Source organism: Ranitomeya imitator, chromosome 3, assembly GCF_032444005.1.
Source record: "Ranitomeya imitator isolate aRanImi1 chromosome 3, aRanImi1.pri, whole genome shotgun sequence".
Classification (NCBI taxonomy): domain Eukaryota; kingdom Metazoa; phylum Chordata; class Amphibia; order Anura; family Dendrobatidae; genus Ranitomeya; species Ranitomeya imitator.
Window position 1 is genome coordinate 845,276,317 of NC_091284.1, and position 20,682 is coordinate 845,296,998.

The 20,682-nt window shown below is 44.8% G+C and overlaps 1 protein-coding gene across 1 annotated transcript in view; it reads left to right on the plus strand.

Annotated features, from left to right (window-relative positions):
• Window positions 1-20,682, plus strand: part of LOC138671448 (transient receptor potential cation channel subfamily M member 2-like) — a 348,271-nt gene that overhangs the window by 230,705 nt on the left and 96,884 nt on the right. The window contains exon 24 of the mRNA XM_069759624.1: window positions 15,281-15,413. Within this exon, the coding sequence (XP_069615725.1) occupies window positions 15,281-15,413 (133 nt within the window). The remainder of the gene's footprint in view (window positions 1-15,280; window positions 15,414-20,682) is intronic.

Here is a 20,682-nt window from a genome sequence, read left to right on the forward strand (position 1 = left end):
GAGGTCTGGATACACATGATGAGAGCATTATACTGCCTCTGTACAAATCCCTAGTTAGACCGCACATGGAGTACTGTGTCCAGTTTTGGGCACCGGTGCTCAGGAAGGATATAATGGAACTAGAGAGAGTACAAAGGAGGGCAACAAAATTAATAAAGGGGATGGGAGAACTACAATACCCAGATAGATTAGCGAAATTAGGATTATTTAGTCTAGAAAAAAGACGACTGAGGGGCGATCTAATAACCATGTATAAGTATATAAGGGGACAATACAAATATCTCGCTGAGGATCTGTTTATACCAAGGAAGGTGACGGGCACAAGGGGGCATTCTTTGCGTCTGGAGGAGAGAAGGTTTTTCCACCAACATAGAAGAGGATTCTTTACTGTTAGGGCAGTGAGAATCTGGAATTGCTTGCCTGAGGAGGTGGTGATGGCGAACTCAGTCGAGGGGTTCAAGAGAGGCCTGGATGTCTTCCTGGAGCAGAACAATATTGTATCATACAATTATTAGGTTCTGTAGAAGGACGTAGATCTGGGTATTTATTATGATGGAATATAGGCTGAACTGGATGGACAAATGTCTTTTTTCGGCCTTACTAACTATGTTACTATGTTACTATGTTACTATGTAACTCAGGATCAGTAATGTATGTACACAGTGACTGCACCAGCAGAATAGTGAGTGCAGCTCTGGAGTATAATACAGGATGTAACTCAGGATCAGTAATGTAATGTATGTACACAGTGACTGCACCAGCAGAATAGTGAGTGCAGCTCTGGGGTATAATACAGGATGTAACTCAGGATCAGTAATGTAATGTATGTACACAGTGACTGCACCAGCAGAATAGTGAGTGCAGCTCTGGAGTATAATACAGGATGTAACTCAGCATCAGTAATGTTATGTATGTACACAGTGACTGCACCAGCAGAATAGTGAGTGCAGCTCTGGGGTATAATACAGAATATAACTCAGGATCAGTAATGTAATGTATGTACACAGTGACTGCACCAGCAGAATAGTGAGTGCAGCTCTGGGGTATAATACAGGATGTAACTCAGGATCAGTAATGTAATGTATGTACACAGTGACTGCACCAGCAGAATAGTGAGTGCAGCTCTGGAGTATAATACAGGATGTAACTCAGGATCAGTAATGTAATGTATGTACACAGTGACTGCACCAGCAGAATAGTGAGTGCAGCTCTGGAGTATAATACATGATATATCTCAGGATCAGTAATGTAATGTATGTACACAGTGACTGCACCAGCAGAATAGTGAGCGCAGCTCTGGAGTATAATACAGGATGTAACTCAGGATCAGTAATGTAATGTATGTACACAGTGACTGCACCAGCAGAATAGTGAGTGCAGCTCTGGGGTATAATACACGATGTAACTCAGGATCAGTAATGTAATGTATGTACACACTGACTGCACCAGCAGAATAGTGAGTGCAGCTCTGGAGTATAATACAGGATGTAACTCAGGATCAGTAATGTAATGTATGTACGCAGTGACTGCACCAGCAGAATAGTGAGTGCAGCTCTGGGGTATAATACAGGATGTAACTCAGGATCAGTAATGTAATGTATGTACACAGTGACTGCACCAGCAGAATAGTGAGTGCAGCTCTGGAGTATAATACATGATATATCTCAGGATCAGTAATGTAATGTATGTACACAGTGACTGCACCAGCAGAATAGTGAGCGCAGCTCTGGAGTATAATACAGGATGTAACTCAGGATCAGTAATGTAATGTATGTACACAGTGACTGCACCAGCAGAATAGTGAGTGCAGCTCTGGGGTATAATACAGGAGGTAACTCATGATCAGTAATGTAATGTATGTACACAGTGACTGCACCAGCAGAATAGTGAGTGCAGCTCTGGGGTATAATACAGGATGTAACTCATGATCAGTAATGTAATGTATGTACACAGTGACTGCACCAGCAGAATAGTGAGTGCAGCTCTGGGGTATAATACAGGATGTAACTCAGGATCAGTAATGTAATGTATGTACACACTGACTGCTCCAGCAGAATAGTGAGCGCAGCTCTGGAGTATAATACAGGATGTAACACAGGATCAGTAATGTAATGTATGTACGCAGTGACTGCACCAGCAGAATAGTGAGTGCAGCTCTGGGGTATAATACAGGATGTAACTCAGGATCAGTAATGTAATGTATGTACACACTGACTGCACCAGCAGAATAGTGAGTGCAGCTCTGGGGTGTAATACAGGATGTAACTCAGGATCAGTAATGTAATGTATGTACACACTGACTGCACCAGCAGAATAGTGAGTGCAGCTCTGGAGTATAATAATACAGGAGGTAACTCAGGATCAGTAATGTAATGTATGTACACAGTGACTGCACCAGCAGAATAGTGAGTGCAGCTCTGGGGTGTAATACAGGATGTAACTCAGGATCAGTAATGTAATGTATGTACACACTGACTGCACCAGCAGAATAGTGAGCGCAGCTCTGGAGTATAATACAGGATGTAACACAGGATCAGTAATGTAATGTATGTACACAGTGACTGCACCAGCAGAATAGTGAGTGCAGCTCTGGGGTATAATACAGGATGTAACTCAGGATCAGTAATGTAATGTATCTACGCAGTGACTGCACCAGCAGAATAGTGAGTGCAGCTCTGGGGTATAATACAGGATGTAACTCAGGATCAGTAATGTAATGTATGTACACACTGACTGCACCAGCAGAATAGTGAGTGCAGCTCTGGGGTGTAATACAGGATGTAACTCAGGATCAGTAATGTAATGTATGTACACACTGACTGCACCAGCAGAATAGTGAGTGCAGCTCTGGAGTATAATAATACAGGAGGTAACTCAGGATCAGTAATGTAATGTATGTACACAGTGACTGCACCAGCAGAATAGTGAGTGCAGCTCTGGGGTGTAATACAGGATGTAACTCAGGATCAGTAATGTAATGTATGTACACACTGACTGCACCAGCAGAATAGTGAGTGCAGCTCTGGAGTATAATACAGGATGTAACTCAGGATCAGTAATGTAATGTATGTACGCAGTGACTGCACCAGCAGAATAGTGAGTGCAGCTCTGGGGTATAATACAGGAGGTAACTCAGGATCAGTAATGTAATGTATGTACACCATGACTGCACCTGCAGAATAGTGAGTGCAGCTCTGGAGGATAATACAGGAAATAACTCAGGATCAGTAATGTAATGTATGTACACAGTGACTGCACCAGCAGAATAGTGAGTGCAGCTCCGGAGTATAATACAGGATGTAACTCAGGATCAGTAATGTATGTACACAGTGACTGCTCCAGCAGAATAGTGAGTGCAGCTCTGGGGTATAAGACAGGAGGTAACTCAGGATCAGTAATGTAATGTATGTACACAGTGACTGCACCAGCAGAATAGTGAGTGCAGCTCTGGGGTATAATACAGGAGGTAACTCAGGATCAGTAATGTAATGTATGTACACAGTGACTGCACCAGCAGAATAGTGAGTGCAGCTCTGGAGTATAATACAGGATGTAACTCAGGATCAGTAATGTAATGTATGTACACAATGACTGCACCAGCAGAATAGTGAGTGCAGCTCTGGAGTATAATACAGGATGTAACTCAGGATCAGTAATGTATGTACACAGTGACTGCACCAGCAGAATAGTGAGCGCAGCTCTGGGGTATAATACAGGATGTAACTCAGGATCAGTAATGTATGTACACAGTGACTGCACCAGCAGAATAGTGAGTGCAGCTCTGGGGTATAATACAGGAAGTAACTCAGGATCAGTAATGTAATGTATGTACACAGTGACTGCACCAGCAGAATAGTGAGTGCAGTTCTGGAGTATAATACAGGATGTAACTCAGGATGAGTAATGTATGTACACAGTGACTGCACCAGCAGAATAGTGAGTGCAGCTCTGGGGTATAATACAGGAAGTAACTCAGGATCAGTAATGTAATGTATGTACACAGTGACTGCACCAGCAGAATAGTGAGTGCAGCTCTGGGGTATAATACAGGATGTAACTCAGGATCAGTAATGTAATGTATGTACACAGTGACTGCACTAGCAGAATAGTGAGTGCAGCTCTGGGATATAATACAGGAGGTAACTCAGGATCAGTAATGTAATGTATGTACACAGTGACTGCACCAGCAGAATAGTGAGTGCAGCTCTGGGGTATAATACAGGAGGTAACTCAGGATCAGTAATGTAATGTATGTACACAGTGACTGCACCAGCAGAATAGTGAGTGCAGCTCTGGGGTATAATACAGGATGTAACTCAGGATCAGTAATGTAATGTATGTACACAGTGACTGCACTAGCAGAATAGTGAGTGCAGCTCTGGGATATAATACAGGAGGTAACTCAGGATCAGTAATGTAATGTATGTACACAGTGACTGCACCAGCAGAATAGTGAGCGCAGCTCTGGGGTATAATACAGGATGTAACTCAGGATCAGTAATGTAATGTATGTACACAGTGACTGCACCAGCAGAATAGTGAGTACAGCTCTGGAGTATAATACAGGATGTAACTCAGGATCAGTAATGTAATGTATGTACACAGTGACTGCACCAGCAGAATAGTGAGCGCAGCTCTGGAGTATAATACAGGATGTAACTCAGGATCAGTAATGTAATGTATGTACACAGTGACTGCACCAGCAGAATAGTGAGTGCAGCTCTGGGGTATAATACAGGAGGTAACTCATGATCAGTAATGTAATGTATGTACACAGTGACTGCACCAGCAGAATAGTGAGTGCAGCTCTGGGGTATAATACAGGATGTAACTCATGATCAGTAATGTAATGTATGTACACAGTGACTGCACCAGCAGAATAGTGAGTGCAGCTCTGGGGTATAATACAGGATGTAACTCAGGATCAGTAATGTAATGTATGTACACACTGACTGCTCCAGCAGAATAGTGAGCGCAGCTCTGGAGTATAATACAGGATGTAACACAGGATCAGTAATGTAATGTATGTACGCAGTGACTGCACCAGCAGAATAGTGAGTGCAGCTCTGGGGTATAATACAGGATGTAACTCAGGATCAGTAATGTAATGTATGTACACACTGACTGCACCAGCAGAATAGTGAGTGCAGCTCTGGGGTGTAATACAGGATGTAACTCAGGATCAGTAATGTAATGTATGTACACACTGACTGCACCAGCAGAATAGTGAGTGCAGCTCTGGAGTATAATAATACAGGAGGTAACTCAGGATCAGTAATGTAATGTATGTACACAGTGACTGCACCAGCAGAATAGTGAGTGCAGCTCTGGGGTGTAATACAGGATGTAACTCAGGATCAGTAATGTAATGTATGTACACACTGACTGCACCAGCAGAATAGTGAGCGCAGCTCTGGAGTATAATACAGGATGTAACACAGGATCAGTAATGTAATGTATGTACACAGTGACTGCACCAGCAGAATAGTGAGTGCAGCTCTGGGGTATAATACAGGATGTAACTCAGGATCAGTAATGTAATGTATCTACGCAGTGACTGCACCAGCAGAATAGTGAGTGCAGCTCTGGGGTATAATACAGGATGTAACTCAGGATCAGTAATGTAATGTATGTACACACTGACTGCACCAGCAGAATAGTGAGTGCAGCTCTGGGGTGTAATACAGGATGTAACTCAGGATCAGTAATGTAATGTATGTACACACTGACTGCACCAGCAGAATAGTGAGTGCAGCTCTGGAGTATAATAATACAGGAGGTAACTCAGGATCAGTAATGTAATGTATGTACACAGTGACTGCACCAGCAGAATAGTGAGTGCAGCTCTGGGGTGTAATACAGGATGTAACTCAGGATCAGTAATGTAATGTATGTACACACTGACTGCACCAGCAGAATAGTGAGTGCAGCTCTGGAGTATAATACAGGATGTAACTCAGGATCAGTAATGTAATGTATGTACGCAGTGACTGCACCAGCAGAATAGTGAGTGCAGCTCTGGGGTATAATACAGGAGGTAACTCAGGATCAGTAATGTAATGTATGTACACCATGACTGCACCTGCAGAATAGTGAGTGCAGCTCTGGAGGATAATACAGGAAATAACTCAGGATCAGTAATGTAATGTATGTACACAGTGACTGCACCAGCAGAATAGTGAGTGCAGCTCCGGAGTATAATACAGGATGTAACTCAGGATCAGTAATGTATGTACACAGTGACTGCTCCAGCAGAATAGTGAGTGCAGCTCTGGGGTATAAGACAGGAGGTAACTCAGGATCAGTAATGTAATGTATGTACACAGTGACTGCACCAGCAGAATAGTGAGTGCAGCTCTGGGGTATAATACAGGAGGTAACTCAGGATCAGTAATGTAATGTATGTACACAGTGACTGCACCAGCAGAATAGTGAGTGCAGCTCTGGAGTATAATACAGGATGTAACTCAGGATCAGTAATGTAATGTATGTACACAATGACTGCACCAGCAGAATAGTGAGTGCAGCTCTGGAGTATAATACAGGATGTAACTCAGGATCAGTAATGTATGTACACAGTGACTGCACCAGCAGAATAGTGAGCGCAGCTCTGGGGTATAATACAGGATGTAACTCAGGATCAGTAATGTATGTACACAGTGACTGCACCAGCAGAATAGTGAGTGCAGCTCTGGGGTATAATACAGGAAGTAACTCAGGATCAGTAATGTAATGTATGTACACAGTGACTGCACCAGCAGAATAGTGAGTGCAGTTCTGGAGTATAATACAGGATGTAACTCAGGATGAGTAATGTATGTACACAGTGACTGCACCAGCAGAATAGTGAGTGCAGCTCTGGGGTATAATACAGGAAGTAACTCAGGATCAGTAATGTAATGTATGTACACAGTGACTGCACCAGCAGAATAGTGAGTGCAGCTCTGGGGTATAATACAGGATGTAACTCAGGATCAGTAATGTAATGTATGTACACAGTGACTGCACTAGCAGAATAGTGAGTGCAGCTCTGGGATATAATACAGGAGGTAACTCAGGATCAGTAATGTAATGTATGTACACAGTGACTGCACCAGCAGAATAGTGAGTGCAGCTCTGGGGTATAATACAGGAGGTAACTCAGGATCAGTAATGTAATGTATGTACACAGTGACTGCACCAGCAGAATAGTGAGTGCAGCTCTGGGGTATAATACAGGATGTAACTCAGGATCAGTAATGTAATGTATGTACACAGTGACTGCACTAGCAGAATAGTGAGTGCAGCTCTGGGATATAATACAGGAGGTAACTCAGGATCAGTAATGTAATGTATGTACACAGTGACTGCACCAGCAGAATAGTGAGCGCAGCTCTGGGGTATAATACAGGATGTAACTCAGGATCAGTAATGTAATGTATGTACACAGTGACTGCACCAGCAGAATAGTGAGTACAGCTCTGGAGTATAATACAGGATGTAACTCAGGATCAGTAATGTAATGTATGTACACAGTGACATGGAGAAATCACCAACCACACAACTGAAGAACCGATATCAAATCTTTGTAGAGGATGAAGATGGCACACCTAAGAATGAAGCAATACCAGCAAGCAAAAAAATAAAAGGGCACACAGCAACAAGTGACAGCAAAAAGTACAGCCAAGAAGCAACGAAGAGTGGTGGTGGTGGGAGACTCACTACTGAGAGGCACCGAAGCAGCCATCTGCAGACCGGACATAACTGCAAGAGAAGTATGCTGCCTTCCAGGTGCGATGATCAAGGATGTGACCGATAGGATACCAAAGCTCTTCAGCTCCAAGGACGTCCACCCATTTCTTCTGATACATGTTGGCACCAATGACACGGCAAGGAAGGACCTACCGACAATCTGCAAGGACTTTGAAGAGTTGGGGAAGAAAGTAAAGGAACTGGATGCACAGGTAGTTTTTTCTTCTATCCTTCCAGTAGACGGGCATGGCACCAGGAGATGGAACAGGATCCTTGATGCAAACAACTGGCTAAGACGATGGTGCAGACAACAAGGATTTGGATTCCTGGACCACGGTGTGAATTACTGGTATGATGGACTCCTCGCCAGAGACGGACTACACCTCAACAAACCTGGGAAACACACATTCGCCAGAAGACTCGCTACACTCATCAGGAGGGCGTTAAACTAGAAGAAGAGGGGACGGGAAGAAAAACATTAGACTCGAACAAAGACGACCCAGGAAAACATACTCAGAAGGGAGGTAAGAACATTTCTAAAACAATCCACAGTGAGGAGATTGGAACAAAACAAAATCCTCTAAACTGCATGCTCGCAAACGCCAGAAGCCTGACAAACAAGATGGAAGAACTAGAAGCAGAAATATCTACAGGTAACTTTGACATAGTGGGAATAACCGAGACATGGTTAGATGAAAGCTATGACTGGGCAGTTAACTTACAGGGTTACAGTCTGTTTAGAAAGGATCGTAAAAATCGGAGAGGAGGAGGGGTTTGTCTCTATGTAAAGTCTTGTCTAAAGTCCACTTTAAGGGAGGATATTAGCGAAGGAAATGAGGATGTCGAGTCCATATGGGTTGAAATTCATGGAGGGAAAAATGGTAACAAAATTCTCATTGGGGTCTGTTACAAACCCCCAAATATAACAGAAAGCATGGAAAGTCTACTTCTAAAGCAGATAGATGAAGCTGCAACCCATAATGAGGTCCTGGTTATGGGGGACTTTAACTACCCGGATATTAACTGGGAAACAGAAACCTGTGAAACCCATAAAGGCAACAGGTTTCTGCTAATAACCAAGAAAAATTATCTTTCACAATTGGTGCAGAATCCAACCAGAGGAGCAGCACTTTTAGACCTAATACTATCTAATAGACCTGACAGAATAACAAATCTGCAGGTGGTCGGGCATCTAGGAAATAGCGACCACAATATTGTGCAGTTTCACCTGTCTTTCACTAGGGGGACTTGTCAGGGAGTCACAAAAACATTGAACTTTAGGAAGGCAAAGTTTGACCAGCTTAGAGATGCCCTTAATCTGGTAGACTGGGACAATATCCTCAGAAATGAGAATACAGATAATAAATGGGAAATGTTTAAGAACATCCTAAATAGGCAGTGTAAGCGGTTTATACCTTGTGGGAATAAAAGGACTAGAAATAGGAAAAACCCAATGTGGCTAAACAAAGAAGTAAGACAGGCAATTAACAGTAAAAAGAAAGCATTTGCACTACTAAAGCAGGATGGCACCATTGAAGCTCTAAAAAACTATAGGGAGAAAAATACTTTATCTAAAAAACTAATTAAAGCTGCCAAAAAGGAAACAGAGAAGCACATTGCTAAGGAGAGTAAAACTAATCCCAAACTGTTCTTCAATTATATCAATAGTAAAAGAATAAAAACTGAAAATGTAGGCCCCTTAAAAAATAGTGAGGAAAGAATGGTTGTAGATGACGAGGAAAAAGCTAACATATTAAACACCTTCTTCTCCACGGTATTCACGGTGGAAAATGAAATGCTAGGTGAAATCCCAAGAAACAATGAAAACCCTATATTAAGGGTCACCAATCTAACCCAAGAAGAGGTGCGAAACCGGCTAAATAAGATTAAAATAGATAAATCTCCGGGTCCGGATGGCATACACCCACGAGTACTAAGAGAACTAAGTAATGTAATAGATAAACCATTATTTCTTATTTTTAGTGACTCTATAGCGACAGGGTCTGTTCCGCAGGACTGGCGCATAGCAAATGTGGTGCCAATATTCAAAAAGGGCTCTAAAAGTGAACCTGGAAATTATAGGCCAGTAAGTCTAACCTCTATTGTTGGTAAAATATTTGAAGGGTTTCTGAGGGATGTTATTCTGGATTATCTCAATGAGAATAACTGTTTAACTCCATATCAGCATGGGTTTATGAGAAATCGCTCCTGTCAAACCAATCTAATCAGTTTTTATGAAGAGGCAAGCTATAGGCTGGACCACGGTGAGTCATTGGACGTGGTATATCTCGATTTTTCCAAAGCGTTTGATACCGTGCCGCACAAGAGGTTGGTACACAAAATGAGAATGCTTGGTCTGGGGGAAAATGTGTGTAAATGGGTTAGTAACTGGCTTAGTGATAGAAAGCAGGGGGTGGTTATAAATGGTATAGTCTCTAACTGGGTCGCTGTGACCAGTGGGGTACCGCAGGGGTCAGTATTGGGACCTGTTCTCTTCAACATATTCATTAATGATCTGGTAGAAGGTTTACACAGTAAAATATCGATATTTGCAGATGATACAAAACTATGTAAAGCAGTTAATACAAGAGAAGATAGTATTCTGCTACAGATGGATCTGGATAAGTTGGAAACTTGGGCTGAAAGGTGGCAGATGAGGTTTAACAATGATAAATGTAAGGTTATACACATGGGAAGAGGGAATCAATATCACCATTACACACTGAACGGGAAACCACTGGGTAAATCTGACAGGGAGAAGGACTTGGGGATCCTAGTTAATGATAAACTTACCTGGAGCAGCCAGTGCCAGGCAGCAGCTGCCAAGGCAAACAGGATCATGGGGTGCATTAAAAGAGGTCTGGATACACATGATGAGAGCATTATACTGCCTCTGTACAAATCCCTAGTTAGACCGCACATGGAGTACTGTGTCCAGTTTTGGGCACCGGTGCTCAGGAAGGATATAATGGAACTAGAGAGAGTACAAAGGAGGGCAACAAAATTAATAAAGGGGATAAGAGAACTACAATACCCAGATAGATTAGCGAAATTAGGATTATTTAGTCTAGAAAAAAGACGACTGAGGGGCGATCTAATAACCATGTATAAGTATATAAGGGGACAATACAAATATCTCGCTGAGGATCTGTTTATACCAAGGAAGGTGACGGGCACAAGGGGGCATTCTTTGCGTCTGGAGGAGAGAAGGTTTTTCCACCAACATAGAAGAGGATTCTTTACTGTTAGGGCAGCGAGAATCTGGAATTGCTTGCCTGAGGAGGTGGTGATGGCGAACTCAGTCGAGGGGTTCAAGAGAGGCCTGGATGTCTTCCTGGAGCAGAACAATATTGTATCATACAATTATTAGGTTCTGTAGAAGGACGTAGATCTGGGGATTTATTATGATGGAATATAGGCTGAACTGGATGGACAAATGTCTTTTTTCGGCCTTACTAACTATGTTACTATGTTACTATGTGACTGCACCAGCAGAATAGTGAGTGCAGCTCTGGGGTATAATACAGGAAGTAACTCAGGATCAGTAATGTAATGTATGTACACAGTGACTGCACCAGCAGAATAGTGAGTGCAGCTCTGGGGTATAATACAGGAGGTAACTCAGGATCAGTAATGTAATGTATGTACACAGTGACTGCACCAGCAGAATAGTGAGTGCAGCTCTGGGGTATAATACAGGATGTAACTCAGGATCAGTAATGTAATGTATGTACACAGTGACTGCACCAGCAGAATAGTGAGTGCAGCTCTGGGGTATAATACAGGATGTAACTCAGGATCAGTAATGTATGTACACAGTGACTGCACCAGCAGAATAGTGAGTGCAGCTCTGGGGTATAATACAGGAGGTAACTCAGGATCAGTAATGTAATGTATGTACACAGTGACTGCACCAGCAGAATAGTGAGTGCAGCTCTGGGGTATAATACAGGATGTAACTCAGGATCAGTAATGTAATGTATGTACACAGTGACTGCACTAGCAGAATAGTGAGTGCAGCTCTGGGATATAATACAGGAGGTAACTCAGGATCAGTAATGTAATGTATGTACACAGTGACTGCACCAGCAGAATAGTGAGTGCAGCTCTGGGGTATAATACAGGATGTAACTCAGGATCAGTAATGTATGTATGTACACAGCGACTGCACCAGCAGAATAGTGAGTGAAGCTCTGGGGTATAATACAGGATGTAACTCAGGATCAGTAATGTAATGTATGTACACAGTGACTGCACCAGCAGAATAGTGAGTGCAGCTCTGGAGTATAATACATGATGTAACTCAGGATCAGTAATGTAATGTATGTACACAGTGACTGCACCAGCAGAATAGTGAGTGCAGCTCTGGAATATAATACAGGATGTAACTCAGGATCAGTAATGTAATGTATGTACACAGTGACTGCACCAGCAGAATAGTGAGTGCAGCTCTGGGGTATAATACACGATGAAACTCAGGATCAGTAATGTAATGTATGTACACAGTGACTGCACCAGCAGAATAGTGAGTGCAGCTCTGGAGTATAATACAGGATGTAACACAGGATCAGTAATATAATGTATGTACACAGTGACTGCACCAGCAGGATAGTGAGTGCAGCTCTGGAGTATAATACAGGAGGTAACTCAGGATCAGTAATGTAATGTATGTACACAGTGACTGCATCAGCAGAATAGTGAGTGCAGCTCTGGGGTATAATACACGATGTAACTCAGGATCAGTAATGTAATGTATGTACACAGTGACTGCATCAGCAGAATAGTGAGTGCAGCTCTTGGGTATAATACACGATGTAACTCAGGATCAGTAATGTAATGTATGTACACAGTGACTGCACCAGCAGAATAGTGAGTGCAGCTCTGGGGTATAAGACAGGAGGTAACTCAGGATCAGTAATGTAATGTATGTACACAGTGACTGCACCAGCAGAATAGTGAGTGCAGCTCTGGGGTATAATACACGATGAAACTCAGGATCAGTAATGTAATGTATGTACACAGTGACTGCACCAGCAGAATAGTGAGTGCAGCTCTGGAGTATAATACAGGATGTAACACAGGATCAGTAATATAATGTATGTACACAGTGACTGCACCAGCAGGATAGTGAGTGCAGCTCTGGAGTATAATACAGGAGGTAACTCAGGATCAGTAATGTAATGTATGTACACAGTGACTGCATCAGCAGAATAGTGAGTGCAGCTCTGGGGTATAATACACGATGTAACTCAGGATCAGTAATGTAATGTATGTACACAGTGACTGCATCAGCAGAATAGTGAGTGCAGCTCTTGGGTATAATACACGATGTAACTCAGGATCAGTAATGTAATGTATGTACACAGTGACTGCACCAGCAGAATAGTGAGTGCAGCTCTGGAGTATAAGACAGGAGGTAACTCAGGATCAGTAATGTAATGTATGTACACAGTGACTGCACCAGCAGAATAGTGAGTGCAGCTCTGGGGTATAATACAGGATGTAACTCAGGATCAGTAATGTAATGTATGTACACAGTGACTGCACTAGCAGAATTGTGAGTGCAGCTCTGGGATATAATACAGGAGGTAACTCAGGATCAGTAATGTAATGTATGTACACAGTGACTGCACCAGCAGAATAGTGAGTGCATCTCTGGGGTATAATACAGGATGTAACTCAGGATCAGTAATGTAATGTATGTACACAGTGACTGCACCAGCAGAATAGTGAGTGCAGCTCTGGGGTATAATACAGGATGTAACTCAGGATCAGTAATGTATGTACACAGTGACTGCACCAGCAGAATAGTGAGTGCAGCTCTGGGGTATAATACAGGAGGTAACTCAGGATCAGTAATGTAATGTATGTACACAGTGACTGCACCAGCAGAATAGTGAGTGCAGCTCTGGGGTATAATACAGGATGTAACTCAGGATCAGTAATGTAATGTATGTACACAGTGACTGCACTAGCAGAATAGTGAGTGCAGCTCTGGGATATAATACAGGAGGTAACTCAGGATCAGTAATGTAATGTATGTACACAGTGACTGCACCAGCAGAATAGTGAGTGCAGCTCTGGGGTATAATACAGGATGTAACTCAGGATCAGTAATGTATGTATGTACACAGTGACTGCACCAGCAGAATAGTGAGTGAAGCTCTGGGGTATAATACAGGATGTAACTCAGGATCAGTAATGTAATGTATGTACACAGTGACTGCACCAGCAGAATAGTGAGTGCAGCTCTGGAGTATAATACATGATGTAACTCAGGATCAGTAATGTAATGTATGTACACAGTCACTGCACCAGCAGAATAGTGAGTGCAGCTGTGGAATATAATACAGGATGTAACTCAGGATCAGTAATGTAATGTATGTACACAGTGACTGCACTAGCAGAATAGTGAGTGCAGCTCTGGGGTATAATACACGATGAAACTCAGGATCAGTAATGTAATGTATGTACACAGTGACTGCACCAGCAGAATAGTGAGTGCAGCTCTGGGGTATAATACAGGATGTAACTCAGGATCAGTAATGTAATGTATGTACACAGTGACTGCACCAGCAGGATAGTGAGTGCAGCTCTGGAGTATAATACAGGAGGTAACTCAGGATCAGTAATGTAATGTATGTACACAGTGACTGCATCAGCAGAATAGTGAGTGCAGCTCTGGGGAATAATACACGATGTAACTCAGGATCAGTAATGTAATGTATGTACACAGTGACTGCATCAGCAGAATAGTGAGTGCAGCTCTTGGGTATAATACACGATGTAACTCAGGATCAGTAATGTAATGTATGTACACAGTGACTGCACCAGCAGAATAGTGAGTGCAGCTCTGGGGTATAAGACAGGAGGTAACTCAGGATCAGTAATGTAATGTATGTACACAGTGACTGCACCAGCAGAATAGTGAGTGCAGCTCTGGGGTATAATACACGATGAAACTCAGGATCAGTAATGTAATGTATGTACACAGTGACTGCACCAGCAGAATAGTGAGTGCAGCTCTGGAGTATAATACAGGATGTAACACAGGATCAGTAATATAATGTATGTACACAGTGACTGCACCAGCAGGATAGTGAGTGCAGCTCTGGAGTATAATACAGGAGGTAACTCAGGATCAGTAATGTAATGTATGTACACAGTGACTGCATCAGCAGAATAGTGAGTGCAGCTCTGGGGTATAATACACGATGTAACTCAGGATCAGTAATGTAATGTATGTACACAGTGACTGCATCAGCAGAATAGTGAGTGCAGCTCTTGGGTATAATACACGATGTAACTCAGGATCAGTAATGTAATGTATGTACACAGTGACTGCACCAGCAGAATAGTGAGTGCAGCTCTGGGGTATAAGACAGGAGGTAACTCAGGATCAGTAATGTAATGTATGTACACAGTGACTGCACCAGCAGAATAGTGAGTGCAGCTCTGGGGTATAAGACAGCGTTTGTACTTATGTACATTTTGCAAGTAATGTCCATACCTCACTGTATCAATGACTATAATCCATTAATTCTTTCAGGGCGCCTGTTGGAGGAAGGTCAGGAGTCATCTTTGCTTTCCTGGGAATCCTACATGAAGGACAATTATCAGCAGACGCAGCAACAGCTGGACGGACAAAGCCAAGAGTATCTGGTGAAGGAAACGGCAGAGGGGTGAGACGTCTGCGCCGACAATACCGTGATGGGAAGGGACACGTGGCACAGATCACGTTAGGGCTAGCGGAACGCACCAAATAATAAGATAGATTAAGGTGCGTTCGCAGCCCGGGGTCCACCGTGCAGAGATGGAACCTGCTGCCAAGTAATGACGGACTATATGGCGGTACAATGTGAATACACACACGGGTTAACTTCACCCTGTGTGAAGGAAGCGAACCCTGTTAAGTCACAGGGCCGCGGTACCGCACACAAGAGCGCAAGCAAGGAGTCACCAAGCTCAGTCCATAGACTTGGGATCCGAGTCCGACTAGACTACTTGCGCTCAACACCGCTAATGGGGTGTCAGAGTAACCAAAGTAATAATAAAAGATGAACGAGAGTGCATGCAATGCCGCACTGGCGGACGCCACTAACCACCCAGGCTTGGGTCAGGAAAATGCTGAGAAAGCGCACGGCGCCGCACTGGCTGTCACAGCAATTAGACGCTGAATAGTGTGTAACGTGCTGGTAGCTGAGTCGGGCGCTAGATAGCAAACACCCACCTTCCGCGAACAGACATCCAATAGGGAGGGGATATTAATGAACGACTTTTACTCACAACACACACACGATTATCAAGTCTATACTAGCGCATGGCCGTGCGGTCATGCGCAGCTTATATAGTTGCAGCACGTTCAGGACCTTCCAATAAAGGACCAATGGGAACTGCTGCTACCGAAGTTTTGCCCTTTCAGGACCTTCCTGGAGGACCAATGGGATGTGCTGCAGTACCTGAGCATGTGACCCTCGATCTCCAATGGGAGATCTTGCCCTGGGCATGCTCAGAAAGAGAAAAGCAGGACTTAGTCCCAAAAGCATCTGCTCGCCGCTGCCCAACACTGACTTCAATGGCAGAAGCAGGAAAAGCAGCAGTAACTCTTTGTACAGAGTGAGACTGAGCAAGATGCTGGGACTGATGCCTCTGCTGAGCAGACTCCGCTGCGGCAGGAGAAGAATGGGAGACTGCAGCGGAGATGGCCCGAGATTCCCCCTGTGCAGAGGCGGGAACTCGACCCTTAACATCACACCTGTCATGATCCATTTTTGGATTTGGGGCAGCTCTGGTTCCACTCAGTTTAAAACATTTTTCTTTTGGACTATCGGGGGTTAATGTCAGTTCCCCCTTCCCCCCGCTGTAATCTGATGTTACTGCAGTGCTGCTGGGTCAGCTGATGCAGGTGGTGACCACTCCCACCATCCTTTAAAAGGTCACCTGATGCATCAGCTTGGTGATAGTTTCTTTGTGGAGACCAGCCTAGCAGAAGCAGCTCTCTGGTGTCAGCCACGTCTGGTGATTGGAGTCCAGTTACTGTTGTAATCTGTGGTGCGGAGCTGAGCAGCAGCATTCATATGGTAAGTGTGGTGTTTTTTTTTACCTTGTCCCTTTGGTGTTTGTCACTTCCCCCTGTGTGTATTATCTGTAGAGGTGAGGCTAGTGCTCCTTGCCGGCCAGTGCAGTAGCCAGGGCAGTAATTGGTGACCACTAGGGACGAGTTATCCTGACGGTGGCGGGGGGAAGGACCTTCATAGGGCATTAGGGGAATGCAGGGACAGGCTCAGGTTTGAGCTCAGGTGGTGACCATCCCCCATTGCCTATGGGCAGCGCCATCCTCTCACCTTTTCCATCCAGTTATTTGTGAGTTGTACCTTCCGTTGACCGACCACCCGTTGGGTCGAGTCAGTGTGATAGTCACCGTGTGACATATCACCAACTGTCACATTAATTCCGGTGAGCAATGTCTCAAATGCAGGCCTTTGCCCAACTGATCCAGACCCTCACTGATGAGCTTAAGGAGCTGCGGGGTCAGGTGACACATCAGCTTCAGAAGTTGATGGGGATCTGGGCCTCGGCTCAGTTGCAGTATCAATCGGAACCCAAAATATCTCTCCCTGACTGTTTCTCTGGAGGGAGAGATAAGTTTGTAGTGTTTAAAGAAGCCTGCAAGCTATATTTCAGGCTTCGCCCTCCTTCTTCGGTGAGTGCGAAACAGCGTGTGTATATAGTTATAGTCTCCCTTCTCAAGGGTGGTCCCCAATCCTGGGCCTCCTCCCTGCCAGCTGGTTCACCATCTTTTCGGTCGGTGGATGAGTTTTTTGCGGCATTGTCGCTGGTGTATGGGGATCCTGATGGCATCTCCCTGGCTGAGTCTCAACTCTTAAAATCAAGCAGTGGAGCTGGCTGGCTGAGGAGTACTGCTCAGAGTTTAGGAGGTGGGCAACTGACACGCAGTGGAATGACACTGTACTTAGGAGCCATTTTTGTCAGGGTCTGTCAGCTAGGCTACAAGATACTCTGACTCAAGCCTCACCACAAGTAAACCCTGTGTGTCGGAGTCCTCTTAGGAGGAAGGGTCAGGGGAGGGTGGTAGTTCCCTCTGTGCATAGTGGGGGTATGAGTGTGGTGACACAGGGGGGATGCCTCTCTTGTCGGTTCCTCAAAAAGTTCACCATCTTGCGGCAAACGTATGCTTGGAATTAAACGTTCAGGTCTGGATCTGTGTGTGAACGAGTATGTGTGGGTGTCCACCAAAAACATCAGGTAGAAGTTTGCTAGGGTGATCGGGCCATATCAGGTGTCGGCCATTCTCAACCCTGAGACTTTCCAACTGGAGTTACCCCCAGTAATGCACATACACAACTCATTCCACATGTCGCCGCTATGGAGATTTGTGGTGCCTTGGGAGCCTTTGTTATTGTCACCTCCATCGGGCTGCATTCACTGTAAACCTGAGAGTCAGGTGACTGCAGAGGTGAACTCTGGTGGATCGAGGCATCCTCACCATGTGCTGTTTTCTGGTGAGGTCCGGTGTTGAGGGTCCAGAGGCCCCTCATTGAAAGGGGGGTACTGTCAGGATCCATTTTTGGATTTGGGGCAGCTCTGGTTCCACTCAGTTTAATTTTTTTTACCTTTTGGACCATTGGGGGTTAATGTGAGTTTTTTCTCCTACTGGCTATCTGATGTTACTGCAGTGCTGCTGGGACAGCTGGTGCAGTTGGTGACCACACCCACCATCCTTTAAAAGGCCACCTCATGCATCAGCTGACTGTTGGTGATACAGTTTCTTTCTGGAGACCAGCCTAGCAGGAGCAGCTCTCTGGTGTCAGCCACGTCTGGTGATTGGAGTCCAATTGCTGTTGCTTCCCCCTGTGTGTATTATCTGTAGAGGTGAGGCTAGTGCTCCTTGTCCGACAGTGTGCAGTAGCCAGGGCAGTAATAGGTGACTACTTGGGATGAGGTATTCTGGCGGCGGCGGGGGGAAGGACCCGCATAGGGTATTAGGGGAGCGTATGGACAGGCTCAGGTTGAGCTCAAGTGGTGACCATTCCCTAGGGATAGGGTCTTCCTCTCACCTTTTCCATCCTGTTGTTTGTGAGTTGTGCCATCCATTGACTGATCACCCGTTGGGTCAGGTCACACCGTGACAATACCAAACAGAATTTGCCATCACCTGGTGGGAAGGGCTGGGAGTCCTGGATACTAAGGACCTCCTGGTCCTGAGTGCAATGGTGGCTTGTGTGTGTAGTGTGTACAGGAGAATACGGATTACACATTTTATATGGGATGTAGAAATTCACGAGGTAGGCAGTAGGCAGTGCTCACACAGGAAATGCTGTTTCGTCCAAACATGTGCAGTTTTATTGCTTTCATAAAACTTCAGGGGATTCAAAATCAAAGCAGCCTCGGATGTGCTCGGTTATCACTCCAGTATCACGGTGCTCAGATGTGCTCGGTTATCACTCCAGTATCACGGTGCTCAGATGTGCTCGGTTATCACTTCAGTATTACGGTGCTCAGATGTGCTCGGTTATCACTTCAGTATTACGGTGCTCAGATGTGCTCGGTTATCACTTCAGTATTACGGTGCTCGGTGCTTGGCTATCACTCCAATATCGCGGTGCTCGGATGTGCTCGGTTATCACTTCAGTATTACGGTGCTCAGATGTGCTCGGTTATCACTTCAGTATTACGGTGCTCGGTGCTTGGCTATCACTCCAGTATCACGGTGCTCAGATGTGCTCGGCTATCACTCCAGTATCACGGTGCTCAGATGTGCTCGGTTATCACTTCAGTATTACGGTGCTCGGTGCTTGGCTATCACTCCAGTATCACGGTGCTCAGATGTGCTCGGCTATCACTCCAGTATCACGGTGCTCAGATGTGCTCGGTTATCACTCCAGTATCACGGTGCTCAGATGTGCTCGGTTATCACTTCAGTATCACGGTGCTCAGATGTGCTCGGTTATCACTTCAGTATTACGGTGCTCGGTGCTTGGCTATCACTCCAATATCGCGGTGCTCGGATATGCTCGGTGCTTGGTGGTGGCACAGCATGGTAGCTCAGTGGTTAGCACTGCAGCCTTGCTGCGCTGGAGTCCTGGGTTCTTACCCCACCCTGGACAACATCTGCAAAGAGTTTATATGTTCTCTCCGTGTTTGCGTGGGTTTCCTCCGTGCACTCCGGTTTCCTCCCAGATTCCAAAGACATACTGATAGGGATTCTAGATTGTGAGCCCCATCGGGGACAGCGATGATAATGTGTGCAAAACTGTAAAGCGCTGTGGAATATGTTAGCGCTATATAAAGATTATTATCACTCCAGTATCGTGGTGCTCGGATGTGCTCGGTGCTTGGCTATCACTCCAGTGTTGTGGTGCTTGGAGCTCGGATATCACTCGAGTATCACAGTGCTCGGTGCTCAGCGAGCAATGGGCGGTGCTTAATTTCAAACACAAATCTCCGCCTCACAGCTTTGTCACCTGTTATGCAGCCAATGAGCATGCAGAGATTGCCTGTGAGTCACTGTAATGTCGTAGCCATCTTGGTTGTGGCATTACTGTGATTGGCTGGTCGTGTGACATCATCAGGGGTTATAAAAGGACAGGCGCCACCTGGCTCAGCACACTAACGCCATTGCACACCTCTGTGACACATGGTATTGGATGTAGAGAGTTTGTCCAGGCCTGTGTCTGCACAGTATAATGAATCGGAGGCCTGCAGTGTAGATACTGGTTCTGAAGCTGTGCTATCATACTAACAGCACCTCTAAGGGGTAACTGTCTGTCACGTACAATCTGTAATTACCTTAGGGAGGGAGAGGGAGTAGCAGGAGCAGGGAGAGTGGCAGAATCCAGTCTATAGACAGGGATTAGCGCTGTGCAGTCTGTAGAGAGGGATTAGCGCTGTACTGTAGATATTGGTGCTGAAGCTGAGCTATTATACTAA